The 21,452-nt window shown below is 47.6% G+C and overlaps 1 protein-coding gene across 1 annotated transcript; it reads right to left on the reverse strand.

Moving 5' to 3' along the window:
* Nucleotides 1-213: 213 nt before the first annotated feature.
* On the reverse strand, nt 214-18,886 carry LOC126545600 (uncharacterized). Its single transcript, XM_050193521.3, has 2 exons — nt 18,172-18,886; nt 214-931 (listed from the first exon to the last, which is right to left on the reverse strand). The coding sequence occupies exons 1-2, from the start codon at nt 18,421-18,423 to the stop codon at nt 602-604; spliced, it is 582 nt and encodes a 193-aa protein (XP_050049478.2). The 5' UTR covers nt 18,424-18,886; the 3' UTR covers nt 214-601.
* Between the last annotated feature and the right edge of the window lie 2,566 nt (nt 18,887-21,452).

Here is a 21,452-nt window from a genome sequence, read left to right on the forward strand (position 1 = left end):
AATTGTGCGTGCCATGGCCCTCGCCTTCTCTTCACTGCACGGCGCACTACTGTAATTATCAGAAGCTGGCTCCTTGCAACACGAGAACTATTTCATCGTCTACAGACTACACAACAACGAAGGCGTTCCGTGTAGCGCTACTAGCTAGTACATAGACAGAACACGACACACGCACAGCGCTGTATATAGTAATGAGATATTAAACAACTCTCATCGAGTTCACAGTACCAACTTTATTTTCAGCAGAGAGTTGCCTACATAAAGAAAGCAAGGTACCCATATGTGTAGAAACAAAAGCAAAAACAAACAAACAATGAAACACGGGAAAGAGTAGACAGAATGACAGTGCTTCTGCGCACGCATGATTTCAAAAGGGGAGAAAAAGAAAAGAAGAGGGGGGAAAAAAGTAAGCGGGAGGTATGTATACCCGGCAGTAGACCGGGAATAGCAGGTGATGCCTTTAAAAAAAAAAAAAATCCTCCTCGCTTTTTTTTTTTTTTTTTCGTTGCGTCCGGGTAGTCGATCAATGGAGTCATCGCGAACGTGGACTTTGGGGTTTATAGCCCAAGCCGGTCGTCTCCCCAGTCCTCGTCAGCTCGTCTCACTGATAATCGTCGATGGAGAGCCTGCTCACTGAACGGGAAACCGAGTCGGTGTCAGCGGTGGCCCGGCGCATGTGGGAGAAGGTCTTCATGTGTTCAGCCTTGTACAGCGAGCTTTCGAAGAGCACAATGCCGCAACGCCTGCAGGACAGGTCGGCGGCTGCCTCATCGACCGTCGACCGGTGCCCAGAAGTGGATGCGGAAGGAGTGGCCCTGAAAGTTTCCGTGCGAGCAAACGAGGGCCCGGCTTGCGAGGGTCCTCCATCTCCTGCGGCCATGATTTGAGCCCGCATCTGTAGGTTCTTGACCTTCCGCAAGTGATTCTTGCCCTGCAGTACGTGTGATCGAGGGAGTGAAGCCTGATATCCACTTACCGCATATCCTGTCATCGCAGCATAAGCGGTCGCGTCTAAGTGTTCCATAAACTTCATTACACTAATTCTGCTTTGAAAGAGCGGCTTCTGCTTGAGCCGTCGTCCGCAGTAATAATAGCTTCAAAGTAGGTATTGCCACATGTCGCAAGAAAGCATGCCATGACTTTTTTGTTCCCCGAACTATAAAGGAACAACTTTCGAGCTTATGTCACTGCCATAACTGTCACTATTGCTTTCAATAATGTGTTCACTAATATTATGGTTACCGCTTCTCTCTTCTGTGTACTCATGGAGCGGAACGTACGAGGATAAAAAAAAATCATGAATGAATGTAACATACGTCATTGTCATCAGTGGCCAGCACCAGTGATCCCTCTGACTTACTTGCAGCACTGCAAGAACGAAGTCAAAAATGACCGCCATTACATATATCTATTTTTGAGTAGCGCAAGTCCACAAGTGTTGAGCAAGACTTCTTGTTGACCACGATGGTAAAGGTTCATCTTGGTTGGCTCTTTTTTGTTTGTCTTGTTTTGTGCAATTTCTACAAATATTATCCACGAGTCTTGTCTCTGTGTGCTCCGCACTAAGCCTTGTGCGTTTAGAACACGTCAGGAAAGTATCTAGAATTCTTTGAAAAGTAACGCTGTCGTTCACTTATGATCTTCCGATCACATGATCACTACTGTGTCGCACCTTCTACATTAAACTGCTCCGATATGACGTAAGACCTACAGCCTAAGCTCTGGATTTCCTAAATTTGGTGGTGTCCGGCAAACGGTCACTATCTTCCCAGCTTCTATGACCTCAATCGGCTACCTGGTTGCGCCAGCAGATTTATTTCGCTCGGGTAAGGTCACGGGCGTGGGGGAAAGGCGATGGGTGCATCTCGCAAGTCCCCTTCTCGAAATTGTCAGGCTATGTATGTATGTATGTATGTATGTATGTATGTATGTATGTATGTATGTATGTCTGTATGTATGTATGTATGTATGTATGTATGTATGTATGTATGTATGTATGTATGTATGTATGTATGTATGTATGTATGTATGTATGTATGTATGTATGTACGTATGTATGTATGTATGTATGTATGTATGTAAAATATCTTACAGGGCCCAGTGGGAATTGAGTAATGTGGACCAACAACGATATAAGGAAATGCAAGATATACAGGACAAAAGGAGAAAAGGAAAGTATTGCACAGGGCTATGACTAAAAGACATAAGTGCAAGATACACAAAATTATCATTGAAGATGTATATAAATGCACCACAAATGTCAGATACGTGACAAAAAGAAATGCATGCATGTATTTGTATCCAATGTGGCCAGGCCACTTAGGAAGGGGATTAGTTGCCAAGAGCGGAACGTTGGGCGAGTTATCGTGACTTCATTGTATCTGTGTGTGCGCGTGCACGCACATGTGTGCGTGCGTCTGTGAGTGCGCGTGTACGCGTGTGTGTGTGTTTAAAGATTGCAAAATTGAAGCCGGGATTATATCCTGGGATTAACATCAGTTTCCAGATATACACCCATGAAATGCACTGTAAAATGCATTACCGTTCCAGTTACCAGCTTCGAAAATACTCCCTTAGAGCAGGGTGGCAAGAAACTACAGCCATCAAGCACGTACCAAGGATTTTTTTTCGGGGGGGGGGGGGAGGGGGGGGGGGGCAACCCATGGTAACTTTTCTACGCAAATGAGGGGGAGGGGTACCTTTACTAGCAGAAATGTGAATAACGCCCACCATTCGGCCATAAAAAGTGTAAACCCACAAAAGAGAAATGAAATAAGGTGTGTTTTACAGCTACGCCTATGCGACACCTCTCTCTACTTGGCAAACAAGGAACCATGTCAAATGGACTCGCGCAGGAAAGAAGCGCAGGAAGAACACTGCCAAGGACAAGTAACGAAGCCAAAGCGTAAAATAAAGATTACTTTAGTAGAATACAACTATAAAAAAAACAGCAGTTGGCAACCAAGGCACACGGACCGCGCGGAGTTGTGTTACTCCACCAGCCAATCACAGAAGCAAACAAAATCGTCGTCATGCGGCCTTTCAAAATGGCGTCGTACTTGATACCTCCGGAGCGTCTGCTGTTCTTGAAGAGTCTTTTCATCGGCGGAAGCAATGAGGTGTGCAACAGACATGGACAAAGTGTATGGAGTCTGAGCATCTCACTCTTCAAAAGTCTGCGGAGCAGTTCATTTCACTGTTGAACCCGTTTTACTCACGAAACTTCAATGCCAACTGAAGCGAAACTTGACAATAAATAGTTGCAGCGAAGCAAGCATGTTATTTCAGTTCAATAAAGAATTAGGCTTTCGCCATTCCCCTATAATAGGCGAGGGAGAAGGTATAAAGTTACGCGTTGATAATTTTATTTTTGTGGTTACCGCCTTCTTTGGGTAACGGGAAAAGTTTGAAGTACGAATTATTTGCAGCCTCGCGGAGGAACAGTGGCTGGCGGACTTATGTTGTAGCCGACTATAGTAGCGTTTGTTGAATTCGCTCTGGAAGAATTATAGAGAAATATATGTTTGCGGAACAATCACAGTTCTTTTGGATCCCTCGTTTACTGCTCTACCAAGTGCCACAGCCGACTCGTATACTTATTTGGGAAGTTACGTAACGATGCGTGGCCGCCAGTCCCGTACAACCGCGTAGGGCGCAGGACGCTGGGATTCTAAGCGTACTGCGCCCACCGCGGAAGATTAGAAAGACACCTATATATATAAGCACAGCAGAGAAGAGGCTACGTCAGGCGGCTCGAATGATAACTGTATAAGCGTCATTCAGTACACACGAAATAGTTCTCCACTTTCGGCGGCGTTTTCTTTACTTCCTAGTTAAATAAAAAAAATGTTGATCCATAAATATTTTCATAAACAATGGATAATTTGTTTTTTTCGCTTTTCCTTCCTCTTTGGCTGTTGCCTCGGCTCTCTCCCTTAGTAAATCGCTAAATTTCTCAACTCCTTGCGACTCTTGTTTCCAGTTGGCAATTTCGCATGAAAAGAGCTGTACAATTAGGAAAAAACCAGACGAATTAATGGGTAAAAGTCGTATTGCCTATGAGTTTAAGGGTTATTGTAGAATTTGATGATGGACACTGTCTCGCATTATTTTATTTTCCACCTTATCTAGCCCATATCACAGGCATATGGTTTCGAGGATCTGTCAGCGTTTCGGCGAGCCGTCACTCGAGGAAATAATGAAGCAAAAGAAAAAGTTAAACGCAATTGGCGTTTTCTCCGGCCGCAGCTCGTTCAATGTGCATACAGACCAGCTGACCACGAACCGAATCCCTTTCCTGGTCCCTAGATCAGTCTAAACAAAGAAGGTTGAACTAACGAACCAACAGCGATGCGTGTGACCGTTGAATAGACGGTGACAACTGAATGCATCTCGAGCTAATCGTGCGGGCACCGAATCGATGAGGAAACTGGCCTTCACATCCCAGTAGATCCCTATAACTACCCCATCCAAAAGGAGTGAAAAAGGCAGCAAAATGTTGACTGCCGAGTAGCTGTCAAGTCTCAACATTGATTTGGCGGCGCTTTAGGAATGTGTTTGAGAAGTGGTGGCGTGGACGGGAAGTGTGTGCATGGGGGGGGGGGGGGGGGCAGTGTGCGTCCTAATTTCGGGGGGGGGGGGCGGGCCCCCCCTTGGGTACGTGCCTGACAGCCACGCATTTTCGGACATATTGTGGACAAATGTCTCGAAACTGTTGCAACAGTATTGGAATTTGCACTAAGTGTATATGACTGTGTTATTATTCGGTCTCATTTATACGAGTGGCAATATGTCACCTTAAGTCAATACTAAAATTTTTAACCAATAAATATTCTTTCATTCGGAGACTAACCGTCGCCGTTTGTTTCGCAAGTGGTGTCCGCCTCTTCAAGTTATTGCCTTGGATAGGTGGCATTACGCTGCTTACTAACAGTAATTTCTTAGAGAAACAATAAAGAGGAATATTCCGAACTGGTGCGTGTATTGCACTTCTGGGACATCAAAAATGCCAGTCTCCCGTACGAAAATACTTTTATAAGCCAAATGCATGATACGCTGAAACGGAGGAGGATGGCGACGTCAGCTTGGTATTTCCGCATTAGCTCCGCGTGATGGTATTGATAGCTTCGGCTATAATAAAACGTTTATCGCTAAACAAGAATTCTATCAAAACCCTAAATTATTAATGAATCAAATGCTCAACTTCGTAAGCTTTCACAATTTTCCCTGCGCAAAAAACGGCGCAAGCACGCAAAAATAGTCTGAAACCCATGGTGCCACAATGGCGTATCGGTGTCGTGTTTTGTGGGGGAAATTAATGGCTCTGTGGCTTTCTCCGTAAGTAGCCAATCTTCCAACTAAACACGGTCGGATTCTTTGAGCACTAGTTCACTCGCATAATTTGATTCAGCACACTGTTTAGTGTCCCATTAAATAGAAAGCGAATATCAACACTAAATCCAGTTTAAACTGGTATAAAGTTTCATACCCTGTTTTCATATACTTCTCAGCAAGGTGTTGGTTCATTAGGGCAGAAAATGACGGCCTCGTTTTCTTGAATTTCGTGTCTTAACGTGATTGCCTGTAAGGGTCAGCGTGATATCACGGATTTCAAGGCAAATTTTTTCGTATTTGGACCGTTCTGGCACATGAGGACTTCTCTAAATTTGCTAAGCCTTTTGTTCCTTTACTACTACTACTACTACTACTACTACTACTACTACTACTAATAATAATAATAATAATAATAATAATAATAATAATAACAATAAATCCTTTAATGTATCTCGAAAATTTCAAGAGCCAGAGCCACAACGGCTTGCGAAGCAGCGCGCGACAGCTGACGTTATCACCGTTGAACGCTATTCTCTTACAAAACATAAGTAGATCGAAAGAAGAAGAAAAAGAAATCGGCGGTTCCCACGCACTGTGGGAATCGATGTAACTGAAGCTTTGTATGATGTTTACTTTGACTGACGATAATTAGCGGTGATGCTGGCGGCGACTGTGTGATTTCTTCAGCATTTAGTGCAATACGAGAATGGTGAGTTGATGTTAATGTTACCTTGTGTGCACCACAGCTGTTTGTCTGCGTAATCCACAGAACACACAGGGAGACGTGTTTGCTTGAGGCGTTGTTGTGCGTCATTGTTCATAACTGTGAGAGGCTTGAGCCTTATCGTTGCCTCACATGGCACATCGCATCGTGGCAGAAGTGTTAAACTTTAATTGAAGTATGGGGCTGTACGTAATTCAATTAATTGTAAATTTGTATGTATACATTGTACACATACATTCAATTCATTTCAGTTTTATTTTCCAGAAGAAATACACATTTCTGGAGGGACATCTAGGCAAAAAGCTGTTTTAAACGGCTTGACTGGGCCTTGTTACGGTTGGCGTGTAACACCCCGGGCAAGAAGGATGCTCGACCACCATGCCTCATCCAAACGAAGAGAGGATTTCCCAATTTGTTGTGGTTGTCTCGACTGGTTACCGGTCTGGCTGGTGCCCCGCAGTGCTTACAGGCCCCTTTGTGTGTGCGAGACTTTAGAAGAACCCTTTCCACGAACTGTCCAACTCTAAAGCTCTTTCCGCAAACCAACGATGCCTAGAAGAGAGGGAATCAGTCACGCATCCACAGTCAGCCAGACGCTCTTTCCGCGAACCAACGTCACCTAGAAGAAAGGATAAGCGCCGACGATCCCGGACCTGCGCGTTGCCACCTGCGGAGGCGGGCCCGTCCAGGCAAATCACCGATGGGGACTCAGTGCATGTCACGTGACGTTGACGTGAGCAAGATGCCACCTAAGATTTTAGTGGGCCTATTTAAAGGGCCCCGCAATGTACTTTTTTAATTCACTTCATTCTCTTCTTTTACATCTTTCACCAACCATTGAATAAACCGTGTAAGTTTCGCACTAGAAATCGCCTCGTCCCTGCCTCATCGCCGCGGTCTACCCGATGCCTGCAGCCCGCCGACAACGCCACGCTACCCAATAGTAACGTCGGTCGAGCTTCGAGAAACAGGCGGCGCAACAACTCGGCAGCGGTGGGGTACGCTACCCTGGAGAACGCAACAACTGGTTGGCAGCGATTGGGATACGCTACCCTGGTGACCCCAACTTTGGACGACATCTAAGAGGTCGTCTCCTCTTCATCCTGGTGACAACGTTCGGAAGGAAGGTGTCAGGATTCATCACTGCATATGGTGAATGCCCGGCTTTTCTTCACTAAGATATCACTTGGCTTTACGTATTTTTTGGGGAAGTACAGAGCAGTGATTTTCTTTAACCGTTGACGGAAGTTTTGAGTACGTCGAGGTTCTTATAGAGTGAAGAGTTAGCAGCACTAAGGGCAGCCATGAACTTGAAGGCACTAAAGAAGCCGGAATTGTTTAGCTTGGCCAGAGAGTTGGGCCTCCAAATTGCAGAGTCAAAGAGAAAGCCGGAGATCATTGAGGCGATCGAAGCGATCGGGGCAGACGACGATGAACTGAAGGAATGCCTAGAGAGCATTGCAGAGAAACAGGAAGAGCGTAAGCACCTAGAGGAAAAAGAAGAGCGCGACCGTGTTGCACGTGACGCACTCGAAATGAAGCGCGTAGAGATTGAAGAGCGCGAGCGCGCCGCACGTGAGGCCAAAGAAGAGCGCGACCTCGAAATGAAGCGCCTAGAGATTGAGCTCCTGAAAGCTCAAAATGCTGAAAGACCTAGCACAGAGGCACGTGAAATCGAGCGCAGAATGACAGACTTGATGGCACCCTACGCAGTAGGAAGGGACATAGGTCTTTTTCTGCTGCAATTTGAGCGCACGTGTGAAAAGGCAAAATTCGGGAGAAACGCATGGCCGCAACCCTTGCTTACGTTACTGCCACGTGAGGTAGCTGATATCATTGCCCGCATGTGGAAAGAAAAAGCAGAAGACTTCGATGAAGTCAAAGAGAATCTGCTTAAAAAGTATAGATTATCAGCAGAAACATTCAGGCGAAAATTCAGGGAGGTCGAGAAGACCAAAAGTGAGTCATACTCAGATTTTGCATACACTTTGGAGGTAAACCTGAAAGAATGGCTCAGAGAAGAGGGTGCACTCGGCGACGCCAAAAAGACAATGCAGTGCGTTGCTTTAGAACAATTATACCACCGGCTGCCAGAAAACATCAAGTATTGGGTTCAGGATAAGCCAGGCGTGGACACTATCACGAGAGCGGCAGATCTCGCTGAGGAGTACGTGACTCGCCATGCATTCGAAGGCAACGAAGCTCCTAAGAAGGAAAGAAATACAGACCCGACAAGCCAAAGCGACGGTCAAAGTCGAGTCAGTATGACTCAAAGGAAAGGTCAGACTCGGGGAAAAATAGTGACAAGGACAGCGAGGAAAGGGAGGAGTCACCCGAACGGAGGGCAGAAAGGCAAAATAAAAAAGCTTTCGAGGCAAGGAAACCAGTAGTTTGCTACAACTGCCAGCAAACGGGGCATATCTCCGTGGGATGCAGGAATGCCAAACTAGTGTTGATGTCACTAAGTAGTAACGAGAAAAATCTGAACTTGCTGGAACCGTACATTCGAGCCCTTATGCTAAACGGCAAACCATGTCGTGTGCTTCGCGACTCGGCAGCCACAATGGACGTAGTGCACCCGTCGTACGTAGAGAAAGGCCAGTTCACGGGAGAATGTGCTTGGATAAGGCAAGCCGTGGAAACCTCCAGTGTTTGTCTCCCTGCGGCCAAGATTCGTATCGAAGGCCCTTTTGGAGTACTAGACACTGAAGCCGCCGTCTCGGCACATCTCACGCCGCAGTATCCGTATTTGTTTTCTAACAAATCAGAGGATTTGCTACGACGCAAGGGAATCGGGTTTAGTCAGGGAACAGTGCAAGCCCTAACTCGTTCCAAGGCAAGGGAGCTCACGGCCAACGCAGTGTACGAAGGTCCAGTGGTGGAGGAAACAGGTTTGACGGTGGATTCGTCAACCAGCACCAAACATGACAGTCATATAGGGGATATTGCGGAAAGTATACTAGCTAATGAAGAGGTCAGGAAAGCACCGGAGCCTGAAATGTCTCGAGATGCAGAATGCAGGATAAAGTTATTGAATGTAAGCCTTGCCAAAACGATTGCTGGACAGGAAATTCGCAAGGTACAAAGCAATGCTAAACATTACTATGAGGACGGTCGGAACAAGACGCTTTGAAGTTGGGGAAAAGGTAATGATCCTGAAATCCGCATTGAAAAACAAACTACAGGTTCAATGGGAAGGACCGGTTGACAGAATTCAGAATTTATCTTAAACAAACTACGTAAACACGGTACCAGGAAAACGAAGGACAGTGTACCACAGCAATCTACTTAAACCCTACCGGCAGAGGGAGGCCATTGTGAACATGTCCATTAACCAACCTGAGGAGATGTCTGTCGACTTTCCGGAGTTAACATCAGTGACGGGAGCAGAATATATTCCCGAGACCATTGACAAGCTAGCAGGCGGAGTGGAATCCCAATCAAAGGGCCGAACTGAGAGAACTCGTGTTTGAATTTAAAGACATGTTTTCAGACACACCTGGCAGGACCACTGCGATCGTTCACGATATCGAGTTCACCTCATCAGACCCAGTTCGTTCGAAAGCTTATCGCGTTTCACCTCGTCAACGTCACGTCATGGCCGCTGAAATAAACAAGATGGTAGATCTAGGTGTAATCGAACCCGGAGAGAGTGATTATACCTGGCCTCTTGTCTTGGTTGAGGTCCCAGGAAAGGAGCCGTGACCGTGTATCGACTACCGCTGGTTCAACTCACGAAGGGCCAGACCTACCCAATACCGCATATCGAGGAAAGGCTTGAGAAAATGAGCAGTGCTAATATCATCTCTACGCTCGATTTAGTCAGAGGGTACTGGCAGGTTCCGTTGACCGAGAGGGCAAGCAGGCTAAAGAAGTCGTCTTATTTCCCCGATGGGAACCTTTCGGCCGAAAGTCCTGAGCTTTGGATTGAAGAATGCTCCCTATTGTTTCCCTAGCCTTATGGACCAGGTGCTACGGGGAATGGAGGACTTTGCACTTCCGTATCTTGATGACATAGCAATATTTTCTTCATCATGGGCGAATCATATGCAACAACTGCGAACCGTGTTGTGTCGTCTACGAGAGGCCAACTTAACTGTCAAGGCTCCCAAATGCCAAGGGCGCGCGGAGGTAGCTTATCTAGGTCACGTAATAGGGCAAGGCCATCGTCGGCCTTCTGAGGTTAAACTGACCGAAATAGACAACTTCCCGCAACCACGCACCAAGCGGGACATCAGGTCATTCCTTGGCTTGGCGGGTTAATACCAAAGATATATCCCGCGTTATTCCGAGATTGCAAGTTCTTTAACAGATGCTCTCCGAAAAACAGAACAACAAACGGTAAAGTGGGGTGACGAAAAAGAAAAGGCTTTTAGTATGCTAAAGAAAGCACTAACGAGTCAGCCAGTGTTGAACGAGCTGATTACTCTAAGCCATTTATTCTTCACTGTGATGCCAGCGACAGGGGCATGGGGGTGGTGATTTGTCAAAAGAGAGATGACGAGAACGAACACCCTATACTGTACGCCAGTAGAAAGCTTTCAGTTCGTGAGGAAGCATACAGTGCATCAGAAAAGGAATGCGCGTGCGTAGTATAGGCGGTGCAGAAGCTAGCTTGCTATTTCGCTGGTTCAAGGTTCACCATAGAGACTGACCACTGTCCCCTCACATGGCTGCAGTCCATGTCTACGAAAAACTGCCGTCTTTTGCGCTGGAGCTTGGTTCTTCAACAGTACACCTTCGATATTCGCTACAAGAAGGGTAAGCTTAACGGCAATGCTGACGGTCTGAGTCGTTGCCCCTAGAGTAGCGAAAGCCTCATGCTCACTCTGGTTCCCATGGCATTTTTAAGTTTGTATTTTTAGAGCGCAGCTCTTTGGCGTCCGTTCCTGGGTTTCGCGTCGTCGTCGGCGTTGTCGTCGGCCTCGTAACCAGCTCCGCCCCCCTTTCATCCCCCCAGCGCTAGCAGCGACCGACTGATACCGCTGGATGCCGCTGACGCCGCTAGAGAGTCAAGATAACGTGACTGCATAGAACACCGTCGCCGCCATGCAGAAAGAGGAGGAAAGGGTCCCCCCCCCCCCCCCTGTTCTTGTGTGGCGGATAGGGTGCTCTTCAGTTGCCGACGCGCCGGTTATTTCACGTAGGCCCCGGCACGTCGACGAATACGTGACCACCTTCCCACGGCTAGACCTGGTTCTTAGCGCTGCGGAAGCGAGGGTATCATATTGTTTGTGTCGGCATCGGTGGCGTTGTCCCTGAAACCAACTCCGCAGCTGGGGTTGACTCACTATCGGCGTCAGCGGCATCAGTCAGTCGCTGCTATCTCTTCCCTCCTCCCTTTATCGTGTTGTCCGCTTGCTGCGCGCGCTTCTGCCCCCATCGTTTGCCGCTGGGTGTACACGCCGCCCCCCTCCCCCCTCTTCCTGCGAGTCTCCGGTTGTCAAAGCGCCGGCTCGAACTTAATTCCTTTCTTCGCTCCTCCTCCAATGCAACCCCTGTGCGGTGGCAATCAGAGAGCCAGATCGGTGGCGGCGGATCTGTATATGTGCACCGCCCGAGACGAAATTGCCGCTGCCGTTCGCCCTGTGCGGTGGTAATCAGAGAGCCAGATCGGTGGCGGCGGATCTGTATATGTGCACCGCCCGAGCCGAAATTGCCGCTGCCGTTCGCCACTGCGAAATTATCTGCCAGTTCTTTCTGAGCCATCGATCCACACCGATGTTAGTAGTGGGGGACTTTAATGTTGACATAAAGACAAACAGCAATTTCCTAACACTTATGCGGGAGAACATCCCGTTCCTCTCGCTCGTAACGCGTCCCACGGCTGTGACAACCTCGCGAGGCACTTGTATAGATCTCGTCTTTGAGAATCAAGCATTGGTGTACCAAGTCGAACATATATCAGTCTATTTCTCCGACCACAAAGCTTCCTTCATGACTGTCAAGAACTGTTAGTGGAGTCTTTGTTAAAGGAATACGTGTGAAAAATAAAAAAAAAATTCTGTGATAGCGCATACATGTGTTGCTCGATTTCTTTGCCTCAATCTATCGAAAAGGTGAAACAGCTTATTTGCTGCGCTCAAATTTCGCATTAGGAAGTAACGTAATCGTCGGTAATTTTTTTTTCATACGTTTTTTTTTATTATCGCGAAGTTGTAGTCGATTGTTAGCTGATTTTGGTAACCACGTCCTAACGCTTTCAAGAAATGTCTGTTTTTATTGTTCAGGGGGGTGGGGGGGGCGCGAAAGGAATGGGAAAGCAGTAGCGGGTTTTCGTTTTTTTAAAGCCTGGTGTATCTTGGAGGAGGGTGACCTTGTGCTCGCTGCTTTGTGATTGTGGGTCCGGCACTGTTCTTGAGTGATTGCTTGCCCAAACAGGAGACGAAAAGTTGCGAGACCTGTTTCACCGTTGCAAGTCCAGTTTCAACAGTCCGGACCAGGGAGAAAATACACAAGAGCGCGACGAGGACTGATGAACGACTCCCAGGAATCTACCAGCTACGAACCAAGGGTTCGTCACCCCTGAGGGAAACTCTGCTACTGAAACGCCGATCCCTCGCCCAGTGGCTGCTGGCCCCTACGCATCGGGATCTTCCTCTCCCGCCGGAGATGCTGTTACGGTTGGCGTGTAACACCCCGGGCAAAAAGGTTGCTCGACCACCATGCCTTATCGAAACGAAGGGTGGATTCCTAATTTGTTGTGGTTGTCTCGAGTGGTTACCGGTCTGGCAGGTGCCCCGCAGTACTTACAGGCCCCTTTGTGTGTGTGCGACTTTAGAAGAACCCTTTCCACGAACTGTCCAACTCTAAAGGGAGGGCCCTTTCCGCGAACCAACGACGCCTAGAAGAGAGGGAATCAGTCGCCCATCCACAGTCAGCCGCCCATCGACAACTAGACGTACTTTCCGTGAACCAACGTAGCCTGAGAAACCGGCAATCGACCATTGATTATTGTCTGATGACAGAAGGAATTCATGATAAGTTGAGAGAAATGGTCATCGATGAGGAAGGGTTTAGCAGCATAGGGAGTGACCATAAACGCATAATTTTGAAAATGGGATATGTAGTTGGGAAATAGAACAAGGAGAGCAAAATGGCCAGTCCAAATTTCGACGCTGAACAAATAGCAAATATAGTCACTAGAGTTGAGGAAGAACTTGGCAAATGGCCAAGTAATGAGTCGGAATATGGTGAGCTTCCAAGTGTAATAACGACAGAAATAGGGAAAGAGAAACAACATGTTTGTTGGAAAGGAACAAAGAAACCGGAAAGCTAGTGGAACAAGGAGATACGAGAAGCGATCGCCGAATGACAGAAAGCATCTCGAGAGCACAGGCAGGCAAAGAAGGCGCAGTTGCCGCAGGATGAAGTAACCAGTAAATGGGAAATATACCGGGAGAAAAAGTCTATGGTTAAAGTGCTGGTGCGGTGCAAGCAAAATTAAAAGGTGAAAGTGAACGTTGGTTGTCAGAAATACGTGAGAAAAAGAAGGCCGCACCTAGAATATTTTGGAACCATATAAAATTATTAGGCAGGAAGTCAACAACAATACAACAACATATCCTAGGCGAAGATGAAAATAGACTGGAAGGAGAAGCGGCAATAAATTACATCCGAAAAGTAACAGCCGAATCTTTCCAAGGCAATGACGAGGTTGTATTTGAAGAAAAAAAGAGCATGAAAGAGACCCAAGTGGAAAAGGAGCTGGTGCTGACAAATTTGGAAGAAAGCGGAATAGAAAATTTCTAAGCGCACAGCCACAGGGCTAGACGAGGTTACCGTTAGGCTGATAAATGAACTAGGACCAAAAAGTAAGGAAGCTCTGGTGAAAGCAGTGGAAAAAACTTTAAAAGATAGACGAATACCAGACAGTTGGCGACAAAGTAGAATGAATTTAATTTATAAAGGTAAGGGGAGAAAGACAGAATTCACTCGTATGGACCGTTGACCATTACATCGGTAATATACAGGCTAGCAATGCAGGCAATCAAATTAAAGCTTCAAGCATGGGCAGAGAATGAAGGCATTTTGGGAGAGCTTCAGAATGGCTTCAGAATAGGTAGGTGTTTGGATGATAACTTGTTTGTTCTTACTCAGTGTATTGAAATATAAGAAGCAGAAAGCAGACCGTTGTTTGTGGCCTTTTTAGACATTACAGGAGCCTACGACAACGTAAACCGCAACATTTTGTGGGATATTCTGGAAGGGGAAGGCTTAGGTAACGATTGTCTACAGCTTTTGACAGAGATTTACCTAGAAAATACTGTTTGCGTTGAATGGGAAGAGATGAGGAGCGAGGAGAAAGTTCATATCAACAAGGGACTGAGGCAGGGGTGCCCTTTATCCCCACTGCTGTTTACGATGTACATGGTGAGGATGGAGAGGGCGCTAGAAGGAAGTAATATCGGGTTTAATCTCTCATATAAACAGGCGGGTACAGTAGTAGAGCAGCAACTCCCAGGTTTATTTTATGCGGACGACATTGTGTTGCTAGCTAACAAGCAAAGTGATTTGCAACGTCTGGCTAATATCTGTGGACAGGAAGGCAACAATATAGGTTTGAAATTTAGTGTTAGAAAGTCAGGTGTTATGGTATTCAATGAAAACAGTGAACGGACAGTGGAGATACAGGGCCAAGAAATACCTCGGGTAACAGAATATAAATACCTTGGTATATGGATAAACGAAGGCAATAGATATATGGAAACACAGGAAAATAAAAAAAAACGTATGAAAAAAAAATTACCGACGATTACGTTACTTCCTAATGCGAAATTTGAGCGCAGCAAATAAGCTGTTTCACCTTTTCGATAGATTGAGGCAAAGAAATCGAGCAACACATGTATGCGCTATCACAGAATTTTTTTTTTATTTTTCACACGTATTCCTTTAACAAAGACTCCACTAACAGTTCTTGACAGTCATGAAGGAAGCTTTGTGGTCGGAGAAATAGACTGATATATGTTCGACTTGGTACACCAATGCTTGATTCTCAAAGACGAGATCTATACAAGTGCCTCGCGAGGTTGTCACAGCCGTGGGACGCGTTACGAGCGAGAGGAACGGGATGTTCTCCCGCATAAGTGTTAGGAAATTGCTGTTTGTCTTTATGTCAACATTAAAGTCCCCCACTACTAACATCGGTGTGGATCGATGGCTCAGAAAGAACTGGCAGATAATTTCGCAGTGGCGAACGGCAGCGGCAATTTCGGCTCGGGCGGTGCACATATACAGATCCGCCGCCACCGATCTGGCTCTCTGATTACCACCGCACAGGGCGAACGGCAGCGGCAATTTCGTCTCGGGCGGTGCACATATACAGATCCGCCGCCACCGATCTGGCTCTCTGATTGCCACCGCACAGGGGTTGCATTGGAGGAGGAGCGAAGAAAGGAATTAAGTTCGAGCCGGCGCTTTGACAACCGGAGACTCGCAGGAAGAGGGGGGAGGGGGGCGGCGTGTACACCCAGCGGCAAACGATGGGGGCAGAAGCGCGCGCAGCAAGCGGACAACACGATAAAGGGAGGAGGGAAGAGATAGCAGCGACTGACTGATGCCGCTGACGCCGATAGTGAGTCAACCCCAGCTGCGGAGTTGGTTTCAGGGACAACGCCGCCGATGCCGACACAAACAATATGATACCCTCGCTTCCGCAGCGCTAAGAACCAGGTCTAGCCGTGGGAAGGTGGTCACGTATTCGTCGACGTGCCGGGGCCTACGTGAAATAACCGGCGCGTCGGCAACTGAAGAGCACCCTATCCGCCACACAAGAACAGGGGGGGGGGGGACCCTTTCCTCCTCTTTCTGCATGGCGGCGACGGTGTTCTATGCAGTCACGTTATCTTGACTCTCTAGCGGCGTCAGCGGCATCCAGCGGTATCAGTCGGTCGCTGCTAGCGCTGGGGGGATGAAAGGGGGGCGGAGCTGGTTACAAGGCCGACGACAACGCCGACGACGACGCGAAACCCAGGAACGGACGCCAAAGAGCTGCGCTCTAAAACCATAACAGTAAAGGGGAAGAGAAATGCAGCCATAATGAAGCACAGAGCGCTATAGGGATACAATAGGTACGAGGTCCTCCGAGGTATGTGGAAAGTTGTAGTTGAAAGTTGACTTACTTTTGGAAATGCGGTTGTTTGCTTTAAATCAGGGATACAATCAGGACTCGACGGGAACCAAAGGTCAGTGGGTCGCCTCGCATTGGGCGCTCACGGGAAGACTACAAATGAAGCTGTGCAGGGTGATATGGGCTGGACTAGTTTTGAAGTGAGGGAAGCTCGCAGTAAAATTGAGTATGAACAACGGCTGAGGAATATGGAAGAAAGTAAATGGGCTGGGAGAGTGTTCAGGTATCTGTACAGGAAAAACATTGATTCACAATGGAGGAAAAGAACTAGGAAGCTTACCAGCAAGTATGCGGCCTGTAGGGTGGGCAACACAGCAACAAAGAAGGTCAAGCGGAAAGTCAGAGAGGCTGAAATAATCTCATGGGTGGCGGCAATGGAAAAGAAACCTGCCATGAGCAACTACTTAAGAGGAAAAAACGAAATCAGGAAATAAGCCATTTATGATAACTCAAAGGGAAGCTCATTACTTTTCGAAGCGAGATCGGGATGCCTTAGAACACGCACCTATAAAGCGAGATATAAGAAGTAAGAAGCATGTGCTTGCTGCAGTAACGCTAGGGAAACGATGGAGCATGTTTTATTAGAATGTGAAGACGTCTACCCAGCGGTCGATTTAGGCACCACTGGCCTCCTTGAAGCCCTTGGGTTCAGCGGGAGCAGTGGTAAAGCAAACGTGTCCGCAATAGGCATTAGTAAGAGGCGATTGGAGGAATGGTGGAAGAAAAGTAGGGAAACGACAAAAGACGGAGACGTACAAAAGCACAGTTCGCAATTGGGGATCAGAAAATTTGGGCGTGGTAGTTCATAGTGTTTCTTTTTTCATTGTTTAACCTAGGTAGGACATTAGGCAGTATAATAGGAAGAGCTTGGTGGTGCAACCCACCACCCCGTTCCAAAGGGGACGCTCATAACATCCATCCATCCATTCATCCTGGCGGTGACATGGCGGCCGCTGGCGACTACACTCGTGGCAGTAGCGTCAGGTAGCGTGTCTCTTCTCCCTTGGGACTGTGCCGGGTATGTACATGCTTCCTCTCGTCCGCCGACGCCTTTGGGACTAGGACTTGAAACCCGCCGTGGTTGCTTAGTGGCTACCGTGTTGGGCTGCTAAGCACGACGTCGCGGGATCGAAACGCGGCCACGGCGGCCGCATTTCGATGGGGGCAAAATGCGAAAACACCCGTGTACTTACATTTAGGCGCACGTTAAAGAACCTCAGGTGGGCAAAATTTCCGGAGTTCCTTTCTACGGCGTGCCTCATAATCAGAAAGTGCTTTTGGCACGTAAAACCTCATAATTTAATTTTTTGGGGACTTGTACTCACGCACGGTGCCTTTGCCCGTGCGGGAAGCGCGTATCTTGTGTTGATACTTTCCGGGCGCTAAGCCGAAGAACGGGTGCCTAGTGCTCGCGCGAGGTCGTACCACGCCGGGCCGCACTTATCGGAGGCCCAAGCCGAAGGAGATTGCCTGAGCTCTCGCGAGTTGACCCATTGGTTATCACGAGAGCGAGTAGCACAGCCGCCGGGACTTTTGCAAGCAGCGTGTCCCAGCTTGAGCCTGTGCTCTCGCAGCCATGTGATATGGGCGCCCCTGCCTGTATTTTTCGCCCTTAATAGTGCGGCACCCATTTGGCTCCCCGCCGCCCCGGGACAGGGCGTTGGTGCAGTGTCGGGTGCCGCCGGATACAATAAACGGTTTCCGTTAACTCAGGGCAATACCGTGTTCTTGCGTGCGTCGCTCGATAGCCCCTCGCGGCCTGAGCTCGAGCGCAGCGGCGCTAGAGGGTGACGGCTGACGCAGCCCTCTGGCTCGCTAAGCTCGAACCCGCGGTCATAGGTACTCCTGTGAGACCGAAGGCCCCACAGTGGTCATCATTAACAAAAATCGAGATCCTCGGTCTCTTTTCTCTCGTATATATATATATATATATATATATATATATATATATATATATATATATATATATATATAAGTAGCGTACCTTCTTGTGGATTTCCAAGAGTGCTGGAGAGTTTACTGGGACGTTGCACACATGGCACATGATGGGCATCCCACGCCTCGGTGTCAGGCCGCTTACGTCAACCAAGTCGCTCCTGCCACGTATCGGCTCGAATCGGCCTTGTATCGGCTCGGTGGCGTTCTTGAGGTGCTTAGGACTCCGCAGGTGTCCCATGTAAGGTACGGGTCCGTTGAACTGTTTGCCACATTGCATGCAGCAGAACTCTGAATCCATATCTGCGAATTTAGGTGGAACGCACGTCTAAGTGCACTGCGGCAACTACGTCCGTGGGAAAGTGACGAACTGCAACTGTTCTTGCAATCAAAATCCCTTCTTCGGAGACCTCGGCAGCACAGAAAAAAGAAAGAGAAAATAAAATTTTCGCCCACAGTACACAAAGCAGCGACAAAGACAGCTTGCTGGCCAGCTGCAACGAAATTTCGGACCATGCAAAGAAATTAGTTTCAGATAGTGTGTAGATATAAAACAGCCTCCACTTAAGTTTGAAATAGGAGTAGATGCGTCAGGAAAAGCTTGCGTAAAAAAAAGTTAAGGAAAGGAACAGAAAAAAGAAAGAAGACGTTTCTAACACTGAAATTCTCATGTCCGAAGGCATACGCGAAAATCATAGCCATTACCGCGCACCAGAAATGAAGCAAAACCCGGAACATTGTTAACCATCGCGGTTCCGCAGCATGACCTCCACGATTCGGAGACGGCTGCGGCACGCTGAAGATATAGGAAGGAGACCAGGGTCTGGAATGTGCCTATTTGCGTCATCACCGGCAACCACCCGGCATAACATATATATATATATATACGAGGTCTGTTAGAAAAGTATCAGACCTTATTTTTTTGCGACCACCTGATGGATATGAAGCAAGCGCGCTTGCATCAGCCGACCTTGAACCTTCGTGCGCATGCGCAATTTTTTTCCCGCCCGCTGATAGCGTCAGTCGCTGGTACGTAGCGTTTGACTGAGGTAGCGCGCAGTGGTCACGTCGGTTTTTTATTGCAAGGAAAATAGCGGAGCGACTGGAGCAGCGCTACTGCATAAAATTTTGCCAGACACTGGGCGACAGCCAAGTGGAAACCATTCGGAAGATTCAGGCGGCTTTCGGTGACGATGCTATGGGCAGCACACAGATTAAAAAGTGGTACAACCGGTTTAAAGACGACCGCACATCGGTGGAGAGCGAGCCACGCTCCGGTCGGCTCGGCCATCAACATGCCGAAATGACCAGGTCATTGCCGAAGGGAATGCTGTGGTGATGCGGGACCGTCGTGTGACTATCCGAGAAATTGCGGAAGAGGTGGGCATCAGCACTTTTTCTGCACATTCCATTATGACCGAATATTTGGCCATGAAAAGAGTTGCGGCGAAATTCGTGCCCTAGTTGCTCATGGTGGAGCAAGAGCAACTTCGTGTTGAAGTCTCACAAGACATGCTGGATTCCACAAACAGTGACCCCGACTTCATGAACACCATAATCGCTGGTGACGAGGCTTGGGTGCACGGGTACGACCCGGAAACCAAATCCCAGTCGTCACAGTGAAAGCATTCCACGTCACCAAGACTAAAGAAGGCCCACTAAGTGCGCAGCAACGTCAAAGTGATGCTGACTGCTTTCTTTGACTTCCGCGGTGTGGTACACCACGAGTACGCACCACAGGGTCAAAAAATCACCAAAGCGTACTACAGGGATGTCCTCCGTCGCCTACGTGATGTTGTGCGGCGCAAGAGACAGGAGTTGTGGTCAACAAGAAATTGGCGCATCCATCACGACAACGCATCTGCACATTCCTCGCACTTGATTCATACTTTTTTGGCGACAAACCAGACTCCTGTAGTTCAGCAGGCTCCTTACTCTCCTGATATGGCCCCCTGCTAATTCTGGCTGTTTCCCAAAATCAAGAGGCCATTGAAAGGAGCGAGATTTCAGACAAGAGAGGACATTATGGCTGCAACGACAGCTGAGCTAAACTCCATTCCGAAAGAGGCCTTCTCGAAATGCTTCTAACAATGGCAGAACCGCTAGGAGAAGTGTGTGGAGTTCCAAGGAGACTACTTTGAGGGTGATTAGCTTTCCGACGCTCCAGTTATGCCAGTATTTCTTTCTCCGTCGAAAGGTCGGATACTTTTCTAACATAACAGATCTCGTATATATATATATATATATATATATATATATATATATATATATATATATATATATATATATATATATATATATATATCTATATATATATACACGCATCGGCATGAGGCCGCTTCCGTCAATCAAATCGCTCCTGCCACATGCGTACTCGCCTTGTATCGGCTTGGTGGCGTTCTTGGTGTTCGTAGGACTCTCCAGCAGTCCCTTGTAGGGTACGTGACAGTTGAAGGGCTTGCCACGATCCATGTTACCGAATTCTGGATCAATATCTGCGAATTCCATGTTAATTGAAACGCGCGCATCTGAAGTGCACCGCGACATCTGTGTTCGTGGGCAAAGTGACGAGCCGCAACTGTTCTTGCAATTAAAATAACTTTTTCGGAGGCCTCGGCCGTACAGAAAAAGAAAGAAAGAGAAAACAGCATTTTCGCCAGCAGTATTTCGAAGCCGGGAAACCGTGACGGCGCACTTGAGACTAATTTTTCGCACTCGTTCAGTAGATAGGCGCGCCCGGAACGTATGTTCCTTTTGTTCCCTTTAGCAATAGCATCTTTAGCATCTAATGCGTTTTGGCGGATACGTACAGCTAGCATATGCTGTTGTCGATTACGTATATCATTTTTACTTGACGCGTCAGTGCGTAGATAATGACGGGTGACCTCAACGGTACCACGTCAGTGACCTGCTCTTCAAGAAAAGAGTCATGCCCTTCACGAATGATCAGAAGGCTAAAATGATCCTGGTTATGGGGACGGCGCACGGCGACAAGAGGAAGGCGGCCAAGCTATTGCAGATGTGCCATTCTGGAGGACGCCCAAGTCCGTCAACAATACTTCGAACGTACGAAGTATTGCGAGACGGGTAGCTTCACAACAAGCAAGCGACACAGGACGGCGACGGTAGTTCAAAAAGCGGAAACGGATGTTTTGGCATTCTTTGCTGCTAACTCTCACGGTAGTGTGCGCGAAGCCAGTGCGGAGGCCGGAACTGAAGGTCATCAGTGTGGAGGATTAAAAAAAAAAATGTCATATGCACCCGTACCATGTACATCTTCATCGAAAACTTGAAGACAGATCTTGAAAACATACTTGACTTCACAAATTG

The sequence above is a fragment of the Dermacentor andersoni genome, chromosome 1 (genome assembly GCF_023375885.2).
Source record: "Dermacentor andersoni chromosome 1, qqDerAnde1_hic_scaffold, whole genome shotgun sequence".
Taxonomy (NCBI): Eukaryota; Metazoa; Arthropoda; class Arachnida; order Ixodida; family Ixodidae; genus Dermacentor; species Dermacentor andersoni.